This window comes from Entelurus aequoreus, linkage group LG10 (genome assembly GCF_033978785.1).
Source record: "Entelurus aequoreus isolate RoL-2023_Sb linkage group LG10, RoL_Eaeq_v1.1, whole genome shotgun sequence".
Taxonomy (NCBI): domain Eukaryota; kingdom Metazoa; phylum Chordata; class Actinopteri; order Syngnathiformes; family Syngnathidae; genus Entelurus; species Entelurus aequoreus.
Window position 1 is genome coordinate 77,595,031 of NC_084740.1, and position 18,589 is coordinate 77,613,619.

Below are 18,589 nucleotides of genomic sequence, written 5' to 3' on the forward strand. Positions count from 1 at the left end.
GGTATTGTTTTTTTGTTTTTTTTATTAAATCCACATAAAAAACACAAGATACACTTACAATTAGTGCACCAAGCCAAAAAACATCCCTCTCCCATTTACACTCATTCACACAAAAGGGTTGTTTCTTTCTGTTATTAATATTCTGCTTCCTACATTATATATCAATATATATCAATACAGTCTGCAAGGGATACAGTCCGTAAGCACACATGATTGTGCGTGCTGCTGCTCCACTAATAGTACTAACCTTTAACACTTCATTTTACTAATTTTCATTAATTACTAGTTTCTATGTAACTGATTTTATATTGTTTTACTTTCTTTTTTATTCAAGAAAATGTTTTTAATTTATTTATCTTATTTTATTTTATAATTTTTTTTAAAAAGTACCTTATCTTCACCATACCTGGTTGTCCAAATTAGGCATAATAATGTGTTGATTCCACGACTGCATATATCGGTTGATATCGGTATCGGTTGATATCGGTATCGGTAATTAAAGAGTTGGACAATATCGGAATATCGGATATCGGCAAAAAGCCATTATCGGACATCCCTAATTATATATGATATTAAATCAAATATATTTTATATATATTTTAGCATGTTTTTCTGCATGTATAACTTTGTTTGAAGTGCAATGACATCCTTCCCCATGGCCTCCTCTCAGGAATACTCCAAACTGGCGTGCAGTAAGACCCACCCATGCGGACACCAATGCGGCGGCGTGAAGAACGAGGATTCCTGCCTGCCGTGTCTGCACGGCTGCGACAAGAACACGGGCTGCTTGAAACAAGACGCTGACGACATGTGCATGATCTGCTTCACCGAGGCGCTCTCTGCTGCCCCCGCAGTACAGGTCAGCTCACTGCGGGAATCACAGCAAATAATACATGCTTACATTAGTTTCTCATGATATATCTTTTTTTTGTTATTATTATTATTCCCAGCTGGACTGCACTCATGTGTTCCATCTTCAGTGCACCCGTCGTGTTCTGGAGAACCGCTGGCTCGGGCCCAGAATCACTTTTGGCTTCATGTTGTGTCCAATATGCAAGGTGAGGTTACCTGTCATGGTTGACTGTATTTATCCACTTTTCACTCTCATGTAGTATTTATTACAGTTTTTTTGGTTATCATTACATTTGACTTCTGCTTCTGTATGTCAAAACCTGCACTGCAGCAACGTCATTTCCCCCATTTTGTGATAAACGAAAGTCTATCCTATCCTAAACCTGTCTATCCTATCCTAAACCTGTCTATCCTATCCTAAACCTGCTCTACTGTTAGAAAATGATGAACAAATAACTTGCAACATCTAATGAGAATCCTGTGAGTTGGTGACATTTGTTTGTCCCCCTACAGAATAAAATCAACCACTCTGTGATCAAAGACCTACTGGACCCCATCAAGGAGCTCTACGAGGACGTGAGGAGGAAGGCGCTGATGAGATTAGAGTACGAGGGTCTGCATAAGAGCGAGGCCATCACCACGCCAGGCGCGCGCTTCCATAACGACCCCGCAGGTTTCGCCATGAACAGATACGCGTACTACGTCTGCTACAAGTGCAAAAAGGTACCACGCATACCACTGTGCCTAGTATTTATTGCAGCGTTGGTGGATAACGGCTGGTTTATTTTTGAAGGCTTATTTCGGGGGGGAGGCCCGCTGTGACGCAGAGGCGGGACAAGGCGATGACTACGACCCCAGCGAGTTGATTTGTGGAGCATGCTCAGATGTCTCCAGGGCTCAGGTGGGTCAGACGACACCTGCAACCACCGCGCTGACGAAGTAGATGCGTGTGCGTGCGATCACAGTGCTCGTGTCCTCACGTAAACTGAAAAGTAAACCAAAAACCACAACAACAAAGGCAGCATGGGATTTTCCCAGACACGTGTTCACGAGACCATTTATGGTACACATACATATTTGCACAACATTTCTATGACAATACCTAGATTGTCAATATTACAAATATATATATATGTGTATATATATATATATATATATATGTGTATATATATATATGTGTGTTAGAGATGCGCGGATAGGCAATTATTTCATCCGCAACCGCATCACAAAAGTCGTCATCCACCCGCCATCCACCCGAACTAACATTTTATCAAAACCACAACCGCCCACCACCCACCCGTTGTTATATATCTAATATAGATGATGCAAGGCATTAGTGAGGTTAGAAAGCTTTTGCCTGTTAAAGGAAGGAGACTGATCCAATGCAGCAGAGATATTAATGTGTGCCACGCATGAATATCTCTTGGCCACGCATTAGAGGCTAAGAGATATTAATGCGTGATAATATTATTTATCATTATTATAATATTATTGTCATTTCCATTAAGAAAGTGTTGACTATTATTGTTATTTTTTTCCCTGGTCTTTAGTATTCCCTTTTTTAGTTTGTCGCGTACCACGTTTGCTGCCATCTTTTTATTTTTTTCTTCTTCTTCTGTTGTGTTGTGTTGTGTTGTGCTGTGTCACGCCAAATTTCTTCCCCCTGGTTTTGGCCTGGTTTGTACGGCAGAAAATGACTAGTTTTTCCAGATAGAAGTGTTTTATTCATGTTTTTGGTGTGGTTATGTCCGAATATAAACAGTTTTGCTCAATAAAGTGATCGATATAATTCCTGACCTCGAAGCATCTCGATAGACGTTACAATAATTGAACGGTGTTGACGAACACCGTTAGGGCCGCTTGTTGTCACTGTCACTCAAAGTTCCATTGCAAAATTACACAGAATAAATACGTTTATTTTGTTTAGAATTCAGATGGGATTTGATTTGGTGCGCGGCATATATTTGCTGTGCGCAGCGGACGCTTGAGCAGTGCGCAATTGCGCAGGCACGCACCTTAGAGGGAACGTTGCTTGGCAGTCCATGTCTTGTTGAAAACACGCCATTCCTCATCAACTTTTCTCTTTTTAGCGTCTCGGGTGTAAACCGTGCATCACTTGTCGCTGCATGTGCACCTTCACTCGCAGGTTACACACGGACACACGCCCATAAATAATACTTTTCAAAATAAAAGCAGCACAGTTGTATTGCGCGCACGACATAGATGTTTTTTCAACTTTATTTTGTAATTTGGGATTGCAGCTGTTCACATTCACTCACAATCACGCACGCGCATACGTCCACACGGAAGTAATACAAATAACGATTTTCAAAACAAAAGCAGCACCGTTGTATTGCACACTCGACATAGATACTTTTTAAAATGTATTTTGTAATTTATAATTGGCCTGACGCGGGCCGGACAGGGACGCACAAAGGGCCGGATGCGGCCCGCGGGCCACAGAATGCCCAGGTCTGCGATAGAATATTGTTTGCAGTTTTGTTGAAATGTGTCCATGCTAATGTGTCAGCACTGTCCTCTCACCAGATGTGTCCATGCTAATGTGTCAGCACTGTCCTCTCACCACATGTGTCCATGCTAATGTGTCAGCACTGTCCTCTCACCACATGTGTCCATGCTAATGTGTCAGCACTGTCCTCTCACCACATGTGTCCATGCTAATGTATCAGCACTGTCCTCCCACCACATGTGTCCATGCTAATGTGTCAGCACTGTCCTCTCACCAGATGTGTCCATGCTAATGTGTCAGCACTGTCCTCTCACCAGATGTGTCCATGCTAATGTGTCAGCACTGTCCTCTCACCAGATGTGTCCATGCTAATGTGTCAGCACTGTCCTCTCACCACATGTGTCCATGCTAATGTGTCAGCACTGTCCTCTCACCAGATGTGTCCATGCTAATGTGTCAGCACTGTCCTCTCACCAGATGTGTCCATGCTAATGTGTCAGCACTGTCCTCTCACCACATGTGTCCATGCTAATGTATCAGCACTGTCCTCCCACCACATGTGTCCATGCTAATGTGTCAGCACTGTCCTCTCACCAGATGTGTCCATGCTAATGTGTCAGCACTGTCCTCTCACCAGATGTGTCCATGCTAATGTGTCAGCACTGTCCTCTCACCACATGTGTCCATGCTAATGTGTCAGCACTGTCCTCTCACCACATGTGTCCATGCTAATGTGTCAGCACTGTCCTCTCACCAGATGTGTCCATGCTAATGTGTCAGCACTGTCCTCTCACCAGATGTGTCCATGCTAATGTGTCAGCACTGTCCTCTCACCAGATGTGTCCATGCTAATGTGTCAGCACTGTCCTCTCACCACATGTGTCCATGCTAATGTGTCAGCACTTTCCTCTCACCAGATGTGTCCATGCTAATGTGTCAGCACTGTCCTCTCACCAGATGTGTCCATGCTAATGTGTCAGCACTGTCCTCTCACCAGATGTGTCCATGCTAATGTGTCAGCACTGTCCTCTCACCAGATGTGTCCATGCTAATGTGTCAGCACTGTCCTCTCACCAGATGTGTCCATGCTAATGTGTCAGCACTGTCCTCTCACCAGATGTGTCCATGCTAATGTGTCAGCACTGTCCTCTCACCAGATGTGTCCATGCTAATGTGTCAGCACTGTCCTCTCACCAGATGTGTCCATGCTAATGTGTCAGCACTGTCCTCTCACCACATGTGTCCATGCTAATGTGTCAGCACTGTCCTCTCACCAGATGTGTCCATGCTAATGTGTCAGCACTGTCCTCTCACCACATGTGTCCATGCTAATGTATCAGCACTGTCCTCCCACCACATGTGTCCATGCTAATGTGTCAGCACTGTCCTCTCACCAGATGTGTCCATGCTAATGTGTCAGCACTGTCCTCTCACCAGATGTGTCCATGCTAATGTGTCAGCACTGTCCTCTCACCACATGTGTCCATGCTAATGTGTCAGCACTGTCCTCTCACCACATGTGTCCATGCTAATGTGTCAGCACTGTCCTCTCACCAGATGTGTCCATGCTAATGTGTCAGCACTGTCCTCTCACCAGATGTGTCCATGCTAATGTGTCAGCACTGTCCTCTCACCAGATGTGTCCATGCTAATGTGTCAGCACTGTCCTCTCACCACATGTGTCCATGCTAATGTGTCAGCACTGTCCTCTCACCACATGTGTCCATGCTAATGTGTCAGCACTGTCCTCTCACCAGATGTGTCCATGCTAATGTGTCAGCACTGTCCTCTCACCAGATGTGTCCATGCTAATGTGTCAGCACTGTCCTCTCACCAGATGTGTTCCAAGCACGGCACAGACTTCTTAGAGTACAAATGTCGCTACTGCTGCTCCGTGGCCGTGTTCTTCTGCTTCGGCACCACACACTTCTGCAACGCCTGCCATGACGACTTCCAGAGGATGACCAGCGTACCCAAGGAGGAGCTGCCACATTGTCCTGCAGGTAACTCTTCTTGCTAAGGAGTACAGCTGCAGCCTCTACTTCTTCCAGAGGTCCTACAAGTCAACATTTTGACGTTCGAAGAATGGAGGACGATTATTTATTTTTCAATGGACAAAAGCAGTCGACCGTGTACGTCCTTTTTAGTATTCAAAAGAACAGATGAGTGAGTCAACATAAACAGGTTGTCGACATAAACCTGTTCCACGCTGCCTTCACAGCAAAGGCAAGGCTGTTTTCTGTTTGAATAATATTACTGTTGACTTCTTTTTACACTAGCAAAATGAGGCGCTGGACGCTAATCACCTTTGCTTCATGCCGTCGTCTCATATCAGGACTAAACTTTTATTGCTTAACTTCTTTTTACACCTGAACAGCAACAAGGTACATTTAGCTTGCTTGAGGCACACATGCAGAATAAGTCACTATCGGACTAGACCTTCGTCATTTAAAGCAGACTTCTTTCCCACCAGGGACCGCTTTAATGTTTGCATTATTTTCACGGACCAGCTTTCCTCGTGTGGCAGATAAAAACAGCAAACAAATGAGCATGAAAAATTAACTCACTATAAAGCAGAAGTTGTAATATAAAGGAGTTGTAATGTACATCTATTAACAATCTTATTAGTGTGTTTATTAATGTACTATAACAAAGGAGTTGTAATATACATCTATTAACAATCTTATTAGTGTGTTTATTAATGTACTATAACAAAGAAGTTGTAATGTACATCTATCAACAATCTTTGTGTTTATTAATGTACTATAACAAAGAAGTTGTAATATACATCTATTAACAATCTTATTGGTGTGTTTATTAATGTACTATAACAAAGAAGTTGTAATATACATCTATTAACAATCTTTGTGTTTATTAATGTACTATAACAAAGAGTTGTAATGTACATCTATTAACAATCTTTGTGTTTATTAATGTACTATAACAAAGAGTTGTAATGTACATCTACTAACAATCTTATTGGTGTGTTTATTAATGTACTATAACAAAAGAGTTGTAATATACATCTATTAACAAGTTTATTGGTGTGTTAAGTCGGAGAAAATGCGGTAGTTTATAAATTGATTAATGTTTCTGTGCGGCCCGGTAGCAAATGCGTCACAGACCGGTACCGGTCACCGGACCGGTGTTTGGGTACCACTGATTTAAAGAACAAACTTTTTAAGTTGTAATATTAACAGCGATTTAAAAAGGAGGTGTGGCATTGCACCTTTGTTGCCTTTGTTATTGAAAATAAGATCATTTTTTATTGTTTTGGATTCATGTCATTGTACACTTACTGTACATGTGTATCTGATGGCAGCTCGTGTGGCTCTGGTACAGTACATTTAAACATGGCTTTTAGCTCATTGGCTAGCCCTGCTCGACTTCACTCTCCATCAGTGCGTGTGCAGGATGACTCGTGTCGTGTCACGCAACAATTAGGACAGACTTGTTTCTTGCCCACATGGGAGAAATGATGTGGTTGCAGCAAGATGTGGTTGCAGCAAGTCAAATGGAATGAACAACTTAAAATGAGTAATAAATAATCATAAATAAATGATACATACACTATATCGCAAAAGTATTTGGCCAAATGATGAGGTGTCCTAATCACTAATCACAGGTGTATCAAATCAAGCACTTAGGCATGCAAACATGTGTGAAAGAGTGGGCCGCTCTCAGTGATTTCCAGCGTGGAACTGTCACAGGATGCCACCTGTGCAACAAATCCAGTCCTGAAATTTCCTCACTCCTGAATATTCCAATAAAGTCAACTTTATTATAATAAAAGTGAAGAGTTTGGGAACAACAGCAAGTCAGCCACCAAGTGGTAGGCCAGGTAAACTGCCAGAGAGGTCAGCATAGTGCAAAGTGGTAGGCCAGGTAAACTGCCAGAGAGGTCAGCATAGTGCAAAGTGGTAGGCCAGGTAAAGTGACAGAGAGGTCAGCATAGTGCAAAGTGGTAGGCCAGGTAAAGTGACAGAGAGGTCAGCATAGTGCAAAGTGGTAGGCCAGGTAAACTGCCAGAGAGGTCAGCATAGTGCAAAGAATTTCTGCACAGTCACTTGCTACACAGCTCCAAACTTCATGTCACCTTCCAATTAGCCCACGTACAGTACGCAGAGAGCTTCATGGAATGGGTTTCCATGGCTGAGCAGCTGCATCTAAGCCATACATCACCAAGTCCAATGAAAAGTGTGGGATGCAGTGGTGTAAAGGACATCACCACTGGACTCTAGAGCAGTGGAGACGCCTTCTCTGGACTGATGAATCACACTTTTACATCTGATGGAGCAGTCTGGGTTTGGAGGTTGCCAGGAGAACGCTACATTTCGGACTGCATGGTGCCCAGTGTGAAATTTGGTAGAGGAGGAATTATGGTGTGGAGTTGTTTTTCAGGAGTTGGGCTTGGCCCCTTAGTTCCAGTGAAAGGAACTTTGAATGCTCTAGGATACCAAAACATTTTGGACAATTCCATGCTCCCAACCTTGTGGGAACAGTTTAGAGCGGGCCCCTTCCTCTTCCAACATGACTGTGCACCAGTGCACAAAGCAAGGTCCATAAAGACATGGATGACAGAGTCCAGTGTGGATGATCTTGACTGGCCTGCACAGAGTCCTGACCTGAACACCTTTGGGATGAATTAGAAGGGAGACTGAGAGCCAGGCCTTCTCCACCAACATCAGTGTGAGACCTCACCAATGCACTTTTGGAAGAATGGTGACACATTCCTATAAACACACTCTGCAACCTTGTGGACAGCCTTCCCAGAAGAGTTGAAGCTGTACTAGCTGCAAAAGGTCATATTGAACCCTATGGGTTAGGAATGGAATGGCACTTCAAGTTCATATGTGAGTCAAGGCAGGTGGCCAAATACTTTAGTCAATATAGTGTATATGTCTCACTAAACAAGCACACCATGTGTAAATAAGTAATAAAACAACAATTACAGAATAGCCACAGTTTAACGCTGGAACAGATTAGTCCTTCCTCTTCTGGGCAAAAATTCAGAATCTATGGAAGAATATTAGATTTTAGAGCAGGAGTGTCCACAGTTGGGAACATTAATTAATTATATATAAAAACACTGACAATAGTTTTGTGTTGTCGCCTGTAAAACAAAGCTTGATGTTTTTTCTTGAATAAAATGTTTCTGTTGTATCTATCTCATATATCTATGCATTATTTTTACGCATGTCATTAAGTAGCTTAGCTCGTCTAACTAACTCGCCTCCTTCCTTCTCCCCTGCCAGGTCCCAAAGGCAAGCAGCTGGAGGGCCCAGAATGTCCTCTCCATGTGGTCCACCCGCCAACCGGGGAGGAGTTTGCTCTGGGCTGCGGGGTGTGCAGGAACGCCCACACCTTCTAAAACACCCCAAGACCGTCCGTCTTGGCCAACTCTTTTTTTCTCCACTGTGATCTCTGGCTAGCTGGCGAGCTGCTGGAAGCTCAGCGCGTGAAGCTCGGCGGCGTCCTGCGCACCCTAACACCAACCCACTTCTGGGGATGAACGGGTCCAGGTTCCGAGGCCAGCCCGGAGTCCTCAGGTGTGCGCTCCAGTAATCCAGACTTTGGGATGCTGCGTAACCTGAAAAATCAAGCAATGATGTATTTCAAAAGAAGAAGAGGAAGCTGTGGCGTGCTTGCATGCGGCCGCCTTGTTCTAGAAACCTTACACAGCTCCTCATCAACCACATTTCAATACGTTTGTCCCAGAAAAAAAAAAACAGGCCGTATTTGCAGCTTCCTAATTATCTTACATTTATTGTTGTACGTAAATACTTTTGGTAACCTTGTACAGTATTCTCAGCTGTCAAGTGCATCGTAAATAGACAAAAACAAAAAAACACACAATTGGGGGTAAAAAAAAGACTGTTATTGTTTGGAAGGAAAAATAGTGTCTGTAATCTTATGTATATATAATACTATTCCAAACATGAGCTGTATTGCTACTTCTCACTTTCTTTGATCATTCTGGGTTTGTGTTTGGAGCCAGAACTTTTAATGAAGTGCAATACTGGGTGTGCCTCCTATTTTGCAGCTGTTTCACAACAACAACAACAGCTATGGAATGTATGTCAATAAAGCCACTGTACATTTTTATACAGTAGACGGTCCCTGCTCTTCTAATTATATCTTCTGTTGTCATGGCAACATGATGTACATGCTATTTATAGTACCTACCAAATCTTAACAGCCAACCTCAGCGAAACAACACCTTGAAGGCATCGCTCTTCACACCAAAATGATGACCTTGTACATTTGTGACGCTTTCCCGTATTAGTGGGGGGGAACAGCTGCTATTATATATATATGGATACATTTACTGTATATATATAAAAGCTCAATAACTTGTCAATATGCTCTGTAATATCTGTGGTGGATGGAGTGGAATGGTAATAATAAACCAGATTGTCTGTTTGGCAAAATTGACACTTTGTCTTTTATCACCCGTGTTAAGAAGAGCCGAGTGCTCCTTTCATATGGAGGATCTTTGACTAGTGCTTTTTCTGTAGCTCCTTAAAAACAGCAGCCTGTTATATAGAGAAGCTTTACCCAGCATTTACCCAGCATCCTTAAAAACAGCGTCCCGTTACCAGGAATTGATTTACGTGGACCCCGACTTAAAGAAGTTGAAACACTTATTGGGGTGTTACCATTTAGTGGTCAATTGTACGGAATATGTACTTCACTGTGCAACCTACTAATAAAAGTTTCAAGCAATCAAAAACCGTCACATAGAGGAGCGGTTGTCAAAAACACTTAACTCTCCAAGTATCATCATGAAGCCCAATGTTAAAATACAGTAGCGTAGTAGGCCTATGTATTCATTCAAACAAGGCAGAGATTGTATTTAACAAGTATATTTAATATTTTGGCCATTACATATTTATTTGATGTACCACTAGATGAAGCCTGCGTACCATAGTTTGAGAATCACTGACATAGAGGATCTTTGATTTGTTTCTCTTCTCAGTAGATCCTTGTGGAAGTTGCCTCCTAGCAGCTCCACCGTAGACACGGCACAAGAGCCAAGCGTGCGGTTTTAACAAAGTTTTTAATGTGACTTTTCAGTCACGTCCGTATCCTCCCCCCCTCCTGCTCCCGGCCGCTTGCTGTTAAAGACAACAGATGATTAGATTAACACGTACCACCTGTGAAATCGAATCACCTGCCAGCTGTGTCTCGCCGTCAGCACTGCCACGCCCCCGTCTGATGGTGCTCTGTCCTCAGCACCATGGACCGAGGCGGTGACATTTGCTCCTGCAGGCAGCGCTGGCCACATCTCCCTCCACAATCCTTAAAAACAGCCGCCTCTCCTTTAGAGAGGATTTTTGCTTAGTATTTTTGCAGTGGGTCCCTAAAAACAGCAGCCTGTCATAGAGAGGATCTTTTCTCAGCATTGTTGCTCTACGTATACGCTCTTAAAAACTGCCCCGTCACATGGAGCAGTGTTTCTTAACCATAGGGCCTGAGCGCCCCCTAGAGGGCCGCCTTAAAATATCTGTTTCTCAGCTTTGGGCCGCGGCGTTACTCAGTTGTGTAATACACTTTTCTACCACTCATGGCAGTAATGACAAACTCAAACAGAAGAAGTCTCGAGCAAAAGTCAAAGAGAAGTTTCTAAAGCACAAAAATTATGACTAAAGTGGTGAAGCAGTTTTTTCATGCACACTTTAATTTTGATGACAGTTTAGTTACACATATTAATTATTTCATTTATTTTAGCACACCATTGAATGTATTTGTCCTCAGTTTTTTATGAGTGCCTTATTTTGCAGTATATCTGGCTAGTAATTACTAGTTAAAAAAATAAGTTACTATATTCAGTCTGACTTAAGCTGAAGGTTTATGTGTTAAAAAAATAATTTGTGTGCATAACACATAGTTTCATATTATCTATCAAGGTTATAAAATGTAAGTAGGTTAGATAATTAATACTGAATATGGTTAAAATCTAGAGAAAGATTACTAATTCAGTGTTAAAATTTGAGTGGGCCCCGAGGTAAAAAAAAAAAAAAAAAGGTTAAGAACCCCTGATATAGAGAATATTTGGCCATTTTTTTCAGTGGATCCTTAAAAACAGCAGCCTGTCGTATAAAAGATCATCAATCCGCCTTGTCGCTGCACCTGCACATCCTTCAAAACAGAACATTTGTCAAACAGAAGGTTTTTGAGAACCATTTTGGAAGTAGGTCCTAAAAAATAGCAGCATGTCAAAATAAAGGATCTTTGGCAATTACACAAAAACTGCAGTATTTGCTTTTTTTGCAATAGCTCCTTAAAAATAGCAATAAATTATACATGATATAATTAACCACAAAGGCAAGTTCTATATTATCTGTTTCATAATGACTGGTCTTCTCGTGTGGGTAGCCATTTTGTTTGTTTTTCCCCCACAATGCACCGCGCGCATGTAAACGACACTTCGCCATTTCAGGAGGGGGAGGGGGAGGAGGAGGGGTGATGACCATAGACATGTTATAAGTAGATGCAGCATTGGCTGTAATAAAAATAAAAATAAAATTACAACATAAAAAAAAACTAAAACTAAAACTAAAACTACAATTAAAATTAAAACAAAAATAGAAATGAAAATGAAAGTACGAATTTCAATAAGTAGCTTAGCATTTGGAGGCGGCGTGCCTGAAGAAGCGCCAGTTTTAGCACGGAGAAAAGAGTCGACTGGCCAAAATAAAATTAAAATTAAAATTAAAATTAAATGAATTTAAAAATGAAAATGAAAAGAAGTAACTTAGGAACGCGAGAGCAAATAAAAATAAATAAAAATAATAAAAAATAAATACAATTAAAAAAAATTAAATTAAATTAAATTAAATTAAATTAAATTAAAAAATAAAATTAAAAATAAAAATGAAATCAGAAATTAAATTAAAAATGAAAATGAAAATAAGTAGCTTAGCAACGCGAGAGCAAATGTAGGCAGTGGGCCTGAAGGAGCAGCCAGTTTTAGCACAGCTTAAATGCAACCTGGCAAAGGAAGCACCTTGGAAAAGAGTCCATCCATCAATTTTTTACCGCTTGTCTCTTTCGGGATCGCGGGGGGTGCTGGAGCCTATCTCAGCTGCATTCAGGCGGAAGGCGGGGTACACCGTGGACAAGTCACCACCTCTTCACAGGGCCAACACAGATAGACAACATTCACACTCACATTCACACACTAGGGACCATTTAGTCAACTGGCCAAAAATGTATTTAAAATTTAAATTTAAATTTAAATTCAAATTTTAAATTATAAACAAAATAAAACTAAATTAAATAAAAATTTAAAAAATTTTAAAATCAAAAACAACTTTAAAAAATTATTATTATTATTTAAATAAATATATTGATAATATTAATTAAAAAAATAATGAAAATAAATAAAAAAGTTAAAATAAAATAAATTAAAATAAACATTAAAGAACATTTTCAATAAAAATATACTTAAAATATTTTAATATCCATCCATCCATTTTCTTTTGCTTATCTGAGGTGGGGTCGCGGCGGCAGCAGCCTAAGCAGAGGAGTCCAGACTTCCCTCTCCCCAGCCACTTCGTCCAGCTCCTCCCGGGGGATCCCGAGGCATTCCCAGGCTAGCTGGGAGACATAGTCTTCCCAACGTGTCCTGGGTCTTCCCCGTGACCTCCTACCGGTCGGAGGTGCCCTAAACACAGGGTGGCATCTTGCTTGTACCCATGATCTTGTCCTTTGGTCATAACCCAAAGCTATTTAAATAAACAAATAATAAAATAATGTTGTCAATATTGATGAAAAAATGAAAGTACAATAAAATAAATACACAAATAATAATAAAGGTTCAAATAAATTAATATAAAATAAAATAAAATAAAAATGTGAAAAAAAACGTATAGAATATAAATATATTTTCAAAAAAATTACAAAGAAAAGAAAAAAAAGGGAAAAAAAAGGACAATATTGACACCTACACTCTAGAAAAAAAGAAATGCAGCAACAAAATCAAACTCTGAACTTCAGTCCGCTACCCAAATATTGTCAACTAACACTAAACTGTCCCTAGTGTGTGAATGTTATCTGTGTTGGACACTTGTCCAGGGTGCAGCTGGGATAGGCTCCAGCCACCCCGAGAGGGACAAGGGGTAGAAAATGTATGGATGGACGGATCTTTTCTTCTCGACCTTCCTGTCTTAATGATAATGACTTTTATTTGTGGCTGCATGTGCTGACTGCTTACTAGAAATATTACAATAAATTCAGGTCCACTTTAAAATATCGAGTCCGGTATGTTGACACGTGCACGAACATCACACATGCAATAAGTCTGATAAATAACAAAAATATATAATATGGCGGCCGTCTTCAAAATGGGAAGTTGTACGAGGTCACATATGTCATGCGTGTCCAATATTATTGTAACTTGACAACAATTATTTTGATAATTACATGCATATAAATATAAAGTGAAGTTAAAATAGTAAATACAAAAAAGTATATGAAGGCGGTTCATTATCAAAATTAATTATCAAATAATACTGGACACTCTAAACCTAGTGGTTAGAGTGTCCGCCCTGAGATGGGTAGGTTGTGAGTTCAAACCCCGGCCGAGTCATACCAAAGACTATAAAAATGGGAGCCATTAGCTCCCTGCTTGGCACTCAGCATCAAGGCTTGGAATTGGGGGTTAAATCACCAAAAATGAGTCCCGGGCGCGGCTACGCTGCTGCCCACTGCTCCCCTCACCTCCCAGGGGGTGAACAAGGGGATGGGTCAAATGCAGAGGACAAATTTCTCATTAACTTTACTACTACTAATATAAATAATAATACTAGTAATAATTATAACAATAATAATTGTTATTATTATTATAATTAGATCGTTCCTGCTCAAAAGCCACTTATAACAATTGGAATATCATTCATTCATCAATTATCATTATTTTAGTTATCATTAGCCTCCCCAAACGGGACAAGCGGTAGAAAATGGATGGATGGATTTTCAAATATGAAAGTAATAATAATAATAACAATAATAATAATAAGTATTATTATTATTATAATTAGACAGTTCCTGCTCAAAATCCACTTATAACAATTGTAATATCATTAATTCATCAATTATCATTATTTTAGTTATTATATTTTCAAATATGAAAGTTGAGGACTTTACTGTAAGAGAGCTTCTGTATTCGTTTAGTTGACCTTTGCTGCCATCTAGTGAGTTATATACAAACTACAAGTGCCCAAAAGCTACTTATAACAATTGTAATATCATTCATTCATCAATTATCATTATTTTACTTATTATAAGCTGAGATAGGCTCCAGCACCCCCTGCCTCCCTGAACGGGACAAGCGGTAGAAAATGGATGGATGGATTTTCAAATATGAAAGTAATAATAATAATAACAATAACAATAATAAATAAATGGGTTATACTTGTATAGCGCTTTTCTACCTTCAAGGTACTCAAAGCGCTTTGACACTATTTCCACATTCACCCATTCACACACACTTTCATAATAATATAATTGTTATTATTGTAATCAGATATTTCCTGCTCAAAATTCACTTATAACAATTGTAATATCATTAATTCATCAATTATCATTATTTTAGTTATTATATTTTCAAATATGAAAGTTGAGGACTTTACTGTAAGAGAGCTTCTGTATTCGTTTAGTTGACCTTTGCTGCCATCTAGCGAGTTATATACGAAATGCAAGTGCTCAAAAGCCACGTATAACAATTGTAATATCATTCATTCATCAATTATCATTCTTTTAGTTATTATATTTTCAAATATGAAAGTTGAGAACTTTAAGAAAGCTTCTGTATTCGTTTTAGCACAGCTTGGAAGGAAAAACCTTGGAAAAGAGTCGACTGGCCAAAATTAAATTAAAATTAAAATTAAAATTAAAATTAAAATTAAAATTAAAATTAAAATTAAAATTAAAATTAAAATTAAAATTAAAATTAAAATTAAAATTTTAATTAAAATTTTAATTTTAATAAGTAGTATTTCCTGCTCAAAATCCAATTATAATAATTGTAATATCATTAATTAATCAATTATCATTATTTTAGTTATTATATTTTCAAATATGAAAGTTGAGGACTATAAGAGAGCTTCTGTATTCGTTTTAGCACAGCTTGGAAGGAAGAACCTTGGAAAAGAGTCGACTGGCCAAAATTAAATTAAAATTAAAATTAAAATTAATATTAAAATTAAAATTAACACTAATTAACTAAACAATTAAAATTTAAATAAAAACAAAAACAAAACCAAAAAAAAAATCAAATCAAATAAAATCAAATTAAAATTAAAATGAGCATTAAAAATGTAATTCAAATTAAAATTTAAATAAAAATTAAAATTAACACGAAAATTTAAATTTAAATTTAAATTTAAATTTAAACAAAAACAAAAACAAAAACAAAAACAAAACCTAAAATTAAAATTAAAATTAAAGTTAAAATGAAAATTTAAATAAGTAGCTTAGCAAATGTAGGCGACGTGCCTGAAGAAGCGCCAGTTTTAGCACAGCTTGGAAGGAAGAACCTTGGAAAAGAGTTGACTGGCCAAAATTAAAATTAAAATTAAAATTAAAATTAAAATTAAAATTAAAATTAAAATTAAAATTAAAATTAAAATTAAAATTAAAAATGAAAATAAGTAGCTTAGCAAATGTAGGCGGCGTGCCTGAAGAAGCACCGGTTTTAGCACAGCTTGGAAGGAAGAACCTTGGAAAAGAGTCGACTGGCCAAAATTAAAATTAAAATTAAAATTAAAATTAAAATTAAAATTAAAATTAAAATTAAAATTAAAATTAAAGTCCAAATGAAAATTAAAGTCCAAATGAAAATTTTATTAAGTAGTATTTCCTGCTCAAAATCCAATTATAACAATTGCAATATCATTAATTCATCAATTATCATTATTTTAGTTATTATATTTTCAAATATGAAAGTTGAGGACTTTAAGAGAGCTTCTGTATTCGTTTAGTTGACCTCTGCTGCCATCTAGTGAGTTATATACAAACTACAAGTGCTCAAAAGCCACTTATAACAATTGTAATATCATTCATTCATCAATTATCATTCTTTTACTTATTATAAGCTGAGATAGGCTCCAGAACCCCCTGCCTCCCCGAACGGGACAAGCGGTAGAAAATGGGTTGAAGGATTTTCAAATATGAAAGTAATAATAATAATAATAACAATAATAATAATTATTATTATTATTATTAAAATTAGATATTTCCTGCTCAAAAGCCACATATATAACAATTGTAATATAATTAATTTATCAATTATCATTCTTTTAGTTATTATATTTTAAGATTATGAAAGTTAGGACTATAATAGAGCTTCTGTATTCGTTTAGTTGACCTTTGCTGCCATCTAGTGAGTTGTATACAAACTACAAGTGCTCAAAAGCCACTTATAACAATTGTAATATCATTCATTCATCAAATAACATTCTTTTAGTTATTATAAGCTGAGATAGGCTCCAGCACCCCCTGCCTCCCCGAACGGGACAAGCGGTAGAAAATGGATGGGTGGATTTTCAAATATGAAAGTAATAATAATAATAACAATAATAATAATATAATTATTATTGTAATTAGATATTTCCTGCTCAAAATCCACTTATAATAATTGTAATATCATTAATTAATCAATTATCATTATTTTAGTTATTATATTTTAAAATATGAAAGTTGAGGACTTTAAGAGAGCTTCTGTATTCGTTTTAGCACAGCTTGGAAGGAAGAACCTTGAAAAAAAGTCGACTGGCCAAAATCAAATTAAAATTTAAATTTAAATTTAAATTTAAATTAACACTAAAATTTAAATTTAAATTTAAATTTAAATTTAAACATAAACAAAAACAAAAACAAAACAAAAAAACAAAAAATAAATAAATAAATAAATAAATACAATTAAAATTAAAATAAAAAAAATTAAATTAAAATTAAAATTAAAATTAAAATTAAAATTAAAATTAAAATTAAAATTAAAATTAAAATTAAAATTAAAATTAACACTAAAATTTAAATTTAAATTTAAATTTAAATCTAAATTTTAATTTAAAATTAAATTTAAATTAAAACAAAAACAAAAAAAACAAAAAAACAAAAAAACAAAACTTAAAATTTAAATTTAAATTAAAAATAAAAATATAATTTAAATTTAAATTTAAATAAGTAGCTTAGCAAATTTAGGCGGCATGCCTGAGGAGCGCCGGTTTTAGCACAGCTTGGAAGGAAGAATCTTGGAAAAGAGTCGACTGGACAAAATTAAATTAAAATTAAAATTAAAATTAAAATTAAAATTAAAATTAAAATTAAAATTTAAATTAAAATTAAAATTAAAATTAAAATTAAAATTAAAATTAAAATTTAAATTTTAATAAGTAGTATTTCCTGCTCAAAATCCAATTATAACCATTTTAATATCATTCATTCATCAATTATCATTCTTTTAGTTATTATATTTTCAAATATGAAAGTTGAGGACTATAATAGAGCTTCTGTATTCGTTTAGTTGACCTTTGCTGCCATCTAGTGAGTTATATACAAACTACAAGTGCCCAAAATCCACTTATAACAATTGTAATATCATTCATTCATCAATTATCATTCTTTTAGTTATAATAAACTGAGATAGGCTCCACACCCCCTGCCTCCCCGAACAGGACAAGCGGTAGAAAATGAATGTATGGATTTTCAAATATGAAAGTAATAATAATAATAACAATAATTATTATAATTATTATTAGATATTTCCTGCTCAAAATCCACTTATAACAATTGTAATATCATTAATTTATCAATTATCATTATTTTAGTTATTATATTTTCAAATATGAAAGTTGAGGACTTTAAGAGAGCTTCTGTATTCATTTTAGCACAGCTTGGAAGGATTGATTGATTGAGACTTTTATTAGTAGGTTGCACAGTGAAGTACATATTCCGTACAATTGACCACTAAATGGTAACACCCGAATAAGTTTTTCAACTTGTTTAAGTCGGGGTCCACTTAAATTGATTCATGATACAGATATATACTATCATATATACTATCATCATAATACAGTCATCACACAAGATAATCACAATGAATTATTTACATTAATTACAACCAGAGGTGTGGAGGGGGGGGGGGTAGGATATGGACATCAAGTAGTGGACATAGAGAGAGAGAGAGAGAGAGAGAGAGAGAGAGAGAGAGAGAGAGAGAGAGAGAGAGAGAGAGAGAGAGAGAGAGAGAGAGAGAGAGAG

General features: G+C 37.1%; 1 protein-coding gene across 17 annotated transcripts in view; it reads left to right on the forward strand.

Moving 5' to 3' along the window:
• Positions 1–9,744, forward strand: part of mycbp2 (MYC binding protein 2) — a 121,317-nt gene extending 111,573 nt beyond the window's left edge. For all 17 annotated transcript variants that reach the window (XM_062061754.1, XM_062061760.1, XM_062061764.1 and 14 more), the window contains 6 exons: positions 671–859; positions 951–1,058; positions 1,366–1,575; positions 1,646–1,753; positions 5,160–5,325; positions 8,578–9,744. In XM_062061754.1, the coding sequence (XP_061917738.1) occupies positions 671–859; positions 951–1,058; positions 1,366–1,575; positions 1,646–1,753; positions 5,160–5,325; positions 8,578–8,693 (897 nt within the window). In that variant the 3' untranslated portion in view covers positions 8,694–9,744. The remainder of the gene's footprint in view (positions 1–670; positions 860–950; positions 1,059–1,365; positions 1,576–1,645; positions 1,754–5,159; positions 5,326–8,577) is intronic.
• Positions 9,745–18,589: the final 8,845 nt, after the last annotated feature.